The sequence below is a fragment of the Cucurbita pepo genome, chromosome 12 (assembly GCF_057944985.1).
Source record: "Cucurbita pepo subsp. pepo isolate OVF chromosome 12, ASM5794498v1, whole genome shotgun sequence".
Lineage (NCBI taxonomy): Eukaryota > Viridiplantae > Streptophyta > Magnoliopsida > Cucurbitales > Cucurbitaceae > Cucurbita > Cucurbita pepo.
The window spans coordinates 10,471,085-10,476,804 of NC_141809.1; the positions used below are offsets into that span (position 1 = coordinate 10,471,085).

Consider the following 5,720-nt stretch of genomic DNA (forward strand, 5'->3'; position numbering starts at 1 on the left):
AGATAAATAAGACTTGTAGAATATCTAATCAAGATACATTAGAATTATAAGAACAAACCCTACTATAAAGATGAGCTCAAAAGAGTTAAATCTTGAGAACGGATTGCCCATGAAACTTTCTTTATTCATATCACAACATTTGGTAACCATGTACCTCAGCAAGAAGTACGTCTACAGATGCATTATACTAAGCTCCAAAGAAACAGTCATTGCCTCTAAAATATGAGTAATGAAGACCGTGACCAAACATTCTACTCATCAAAACAACGAGATCAAATCAATCTATATTGAAAGGGTTCTCGTGTCCATCGATATAAGGTGCGCGCATTCATGATCCGTGCATTTTTAACCTATTTTTAATTTATCCAAGTTTTTATGGGAGAGAGAGAGAGAGAGAGTATTTAGTCAGCGTAGATAGACATTCATGGGCAGCCCTAAACCCTTTTATCCAATCAAACACCTTAAAATCCCTATCCAATTCAATCCTCTCTCATTACTCACTCACACAACATTATCCAAATTGATAACGAAATCAGTGGTTCTCCATCTTCAAGGTCAAACACCCACCTCCATCTCCACATTCCCATCTCTAAATTATCAAAAAAAAATTTAAAAAACCCCAACAAAAACTTGAAAATTACCCCCAAAAACAAATAAACCAACAACAAATCTTCACTTTCCATTCTAGAGGAAGCACTTAGCTTGTTCTTCTGACATTTTGAGTGGCAATGGCTTCTTCTTCTTCCTCTACATTCGCTCTCTCTTCCTCCTCCACCCTCCTCGACTCCAAGGCCCCTCGACAATCCGCTTCGCCGTCATCCACCGTGCCGCTCCCTACTCTCCCGTCACCGCCTCCTCCGTCGACCCAAATCCGCTCTTGGAAATCCACTGCTTATTGTGAGAATTATGATGCACATTCTTTAAGTTCGTAGTAAATTTAATCTCTTACCCCTAGTCTTAACAATTTTCTTCTTTTTCAGGTCGGAAGATCGCTCGCAATGTGATGGCCATGGCGACCGGAGAAGTCCCGGCTGAAGTAGCCACGGCGGAGATGGCGGAACTGCCGGAAATCATCAAAAAAGTTCAAGAAGCTGTATGCCAAAGACAAAAAAAAAAAAATTGAACTTTTAGTTTTTTTTCTTACTATTTTTTCAATTTTCTTTACAATTGGGTTGACTTTTGTTTGTCAGTGGGATAAGGTTGACGATAAGTATGCAGTCAGCTCACTTGCAGTGTCTGGTTTTGTTGCCCTTTGGGCCTCCGCCGGCGTTGTCTCGGTGAGCCTCTTTTTCCCTTTCTTTTTTCAAATCAATCCAATAATTGGGTTAAATTTGTGGGTTTTTTTTTTTTTTTTTTTTTTTTTTTTTTTTTGCTTCAGGCAATTGATAGGCTTCCACTAATTCCTGGACTGCTTGAGCTTGTGGGCATTGGCTACACTGGGGTGAGTTAAATTAAGGGTATTTCGTATAATTTAGTTTCATGATTTCAAAAGGGTGGCTACCTAAAATTTGTATCTGGTAATGAAATTCTTCTGCAGTGGTTTGCGTACAAGAATCTGATTTTCAGACCAGACAGGTGAGTTCTTACATATGATGTTTGGTTTTTTTGTTACTTTTATTATGGTGTTGTTTACATTTGATGGATTTTTGCAGGGAAGCTTTGTTGCAGAAACTAAGGGAAACTTACAATGAGGTAATAGGGAGCAGCTAAAGAAGATGTGTTGGAAGAGGGATTTAATGCTGTGTGGCTAATAAGAGTTCAAATTATGGTGTTCTTTTCAAGAAAAATGATCTTTATTGCAGCTTGATTGGCAAGTATATTTGCTGAAAATGTAACTTCTTTCCCTCCTTTTCCCATTTCTTTTGTAATTGTTAGCTAAATCAATCCCAATCTGTGTACTTTATGCTTTTGTTACTCTTAAAATACTCTTAACTTATTGCAATTCTAGACCATGTTTGGAAGCTATGCTTGGCTGCGAGTGTAATGACAAGTTTCTAGACTTAGATCGACCAAAATCATGATTAGAAATAGGTTTTGTAATGACCCTGTTTTTCTTTTGAAATAAGATCACTGCTACCGATTACTAAGGATGGAAAATGATAATAGCATGATAGAAAGTAGAAAAATAACATCTTCTATCAAAATTTTGAGATAGAATGCTCATGTCCATGTTGGAGAGCCCATATGGAGAAACTCAAGATGGTCGAGCTGTGTCAAGATATGGGCTCTCCATAGTGTCTCGGTCATATATTTTCAATTGTGCAGCGTCATGATCTTGACACTCATAATTAACTAAAGCCCCATCCACATCTTTTGTCCGTCTTCGTGGCTTCTTTAGAACTTATGCGAGGTTCTCCTTCGCCAATTGGACACAACTCTTGTGGAATTTAAGCTTGTTCAGCTATACATGTCGCCCGTGCATACATGTTCAATTGTATGGGACTCTAACCGAATTGCCTCTACACTAGACCAAGTTGTTCGACTCAACCTTCCTTCTACTTTAGGCCAAGTCTCTCATAACACAACATTGCATTTCATCATCATCTGAGTTCCCAACAACATTACCCATGTATCTGGTGTCATTCCATGTCTTGACATAGCTCGACCATCTTGACTTTCTCGAATATGTCTATTGAGAACTGACCCATGTATTGATCATATCACCGAGACATCTCGAACATCCATCCATGTAGGTTCTATCGGGACACATACCCTCCCGTGTCCATGCCATGTCATTTACGAACATCGTACCAGATAGTGGGTGTATATACCAACCTCCGACACTTGGGCTAGGACAGAATGTTGGCACACTCGTGCTATCCAATATTGTCCTTGAAAATCCCTTTTCAAAGGAAGTTCCTCGAGACACGCATCTCGCAAAGCTTACCACATTGTGACACACGTATACACCACGTGGTACCTCACTTGGGCCACAAGGCCCAATGGTGGTGGAGAGTTGATACCATACCTCCACCTATGGTACATTCTAGGTCATTTTTTGTTTGACAGAGGTAGATATGATTTCGACGAATGAACATATGGTCTCGTGGAGCGTCCATCGATGTTCGATTGACACCTAATTTGATAAGCTTTTGTTTTTCATATGGATAGCCTTAACTCCAAAGCTGCATGCCCAAACTCCTGGAACTTCGACTTTTGAGGTTAAGGTCTGGGCCCTACTTGACTTTTATCAAGCCTATCCTTGTCCCTCTTATCTAGTTGTTGCTTCCACTTTGCTAATGCCTCATCTTGGTTTCAATGTACACTTTATATGGTGTGTTGGATTATGCACATTCTCCTCGGTCGCATCATGACACTTGTTTTTCTTAGTCGTCATGTGGCTGGATTGACGCCACCTGAAGGTCATTGTTTTGTCTATCTCTATGTGAGGGGTCACAACCTATTCTCTTCATAGTATGGTTGTGATACATAACCTCCTTAGCTAATGTCATCATTGGTACATGAGAGCCTACATGAGAGCCTTGACTTTACCTACAAAATATTATTCGTTGTTTTAGTATTTAAAAATACAGTGAATGATTTCACTGATGGGATTGAGAAACGCAATCACATGTAACATGGTTCATAGTGGAACCTACTTTTCATGACGATTTTTTTAGGGTAGGGTTGGATGCAATACTTCTCTACACATGGTCCATGCACGCCTGCATCAACCCACTGGGTGAGCTCATATAATTAAATCCTAGGCTTGATTATGGGCTAGTACATGCTTACATTGCTGGATATCATGGTATATGCATTTGTACAAAACATATTGGGGAGTAACCCATGCTCGTGATATACAACATGCATGAGGTCCCACATTTTAAATCATGATACATGGTCATGATGCACATCATATTTCCATAATTTTCATGACCTCCCTATAGACATACATATGTAGGGGTGGCATATCATTTATACTTATCATACATGGTTCATCAAGTGTCTTATAAGGCATAACGTGAATATATTACCATAATGTACATAGATCTTGGAAGTACATGTATCATATAAAGTTCATAAGCATATCATAATACAAGAATTAACACGTAATGAGCCATATAGTACGTACTAATGATTCAACATACAATTGTCTAACCTAGCCTGCAACTCACTTACTTGTAGGTCTAAGTTGAAGTCATTAAACCTATGGGTTGACATTCCTTTGATGCCCAACCCTCCCAAGTTATCCAAATTAGCCCCAAATATTTTAAATCGGCTAAACAAACGCCTTATCTGTTGAATGTAGCCCATGCTCAAAATATGTTGAAACAAACAATTGAAATAGGAAGAATTTTTTAATAGAGGAATCTTAAGTACTTATGCTTTTCAATTCTCTTTGTTATTGTTTAAAGAGCCTACATCTAATAAGTATTTATAGTGGAGAAATCACTAACTAGTTTTCTAAACTTTGCTCAAGTTAAAAGCGGCTAACCATCTTTCGAATTAAAGCACTAAACTTGGTTCACAATTTTGTAACTACTAACAATTCTCCTAAAGTTGCTCCGCTAGTAACTCATTCTTCTAAGTCTACTAACAATTCTACTAAAGTTACTCCATAAGTTAGTAACTTATTCCACTAAGTCAAGTTTACTAGCTCACAATCTCTCCCATAAACTTGACTTTGTTCAAGATTCTTCACTCCCAAGAACTCTCGCATCTCTGCAAACTTAACCCTTGCTAGGGTCTTGGTTAGAATATTCGCACGTCGCTCTCTAGTACATAAGAACTCCACAACAATTTTTCTTTTTGCGACACACTCACGGATGAAGTGGAAGCTAGTGTCAATGTGTATGCTACGTCCGTGAAATACCAGATTCTTCATTAGTGCAATCGCAGATTTGTTGTCAACGTAGAAAGTTACCCACTTTAGTTCACTTCTAGTCACTTTGTTCAGCAAATTTCTCAGCCACGATGCTTGGCACAATGTCTCAGTTGCTATTATGAACTTGGCCTCGCAGGAAGATAGTGTCACAGTTTGCTGCTTCTGAGATTGCCAAGAGATCCATTTTTCGTTGAGATAAAACGTCATTCCTGTGGTGCCTTTTCTATCGTCAATGTCTCCAACTAAATCAGTATCAATAAAACCGACTAGTTCTTTTTAATCTTGCCCCCTTTGATACTTCAGCCCGTAGCTTGTGGTTTCCTTCACATAACAGAGAATGTGCTTACCTGAATGATGATGCATAGTAGTGAGCTTTTCCAACAACATATGAAAGGTCCAGACGAGTACGAGTCAAGTACCTCAGGCTTCTAATGACATGTCTATACTCGGTGGAATTCACCAAGCTTCCTTCAACATCTTTCTCAAGTTGTAACTTTGCTTCCATGGGATACTTGGTAAAGGTTGCACTCTGCCATTTTAAATGCTGCAACAGCAGCATAGGTCGATTGCTTTAGCATGATGCAATCTTTTCTTTAGTCCACTTCAATTTCGAGGTAGTACGTGAGTAGCCCGAGATTAGTCATCTCAAATTCTTTCATCATTTGTTGTTTGAACTCTTTGACATCTTCCACACTTTTACCAGTGAGGATCACGTACACTCCAACTATGAGTGTTTCAACTCCATTATTTCTTGTATACATTGCTTGCTCTTGCGAGCACTTCATGAAGTTTAGACTCTTTAAGCTCTTGTCTAGACATATGTTCCACGTCCTCGGTGCTTGCTGTAAATCGTAAAGGGCCTTTGCCAACTTGTACACTTTCTGCTCTTCGA

General features: G+C 39.0%; 1 protein-coding gene across 1 annotated transcript; it reads left to right on the forward strand.

Moving 5' to 3' along the window:
* The first annotated feature begins 494 nt into the window (after positions 1 to 494).
* PSI-P (photosystem I P subunit) lies at positions 495 to 1,914 on the forward strand. Its single transcript, XM_023691981.2, has 6 exons — positions 495 to 897; positions 981 to 1,093; positions 1,191 to 1,277; positions 1,379 to 1,441; positions 1,538 to 1,575; positions 1,653 to 1,914. Exons 1-6 carry the CDS (start codon positions 729 to 731, stop codon positions 1,708 to 1,710), a joined length of 528 nt encoding a protein of 175 aa, XP_023547749.1. The 5' UTR covers positions 495 to 728; the 3' UTR covers positions 1,711 to 1,914.
* The last annotated feature ends 3,806 nt before the right edge of the window (positions 1,915 to 5,720 follow it).

Bases quoted from the DNA above. Each gene is read 5' to 3' on its own strand.
- PSI-P (XM_023691981.2), top strand. From the start codon at position 729: ATGGCTTCTTCTTCTTCCTCTACATTCGCTCTCTCTTCCTCCTCCACC. The intron at 898-980 runs GTGAGAATTATG...CTTCTTTTTCAG, and splicing joins TTGGAAATCCACTGCTTATT to GTCGGAAGATCGCTCGCAAT. The intron at 1,442-1,537 runs GTGAGTTAAATT...ATTCTTCTGCAG, and splicing joins TGGGCATTGGCTACACTGGG to TGGTTTGCGTACAAGAATCT.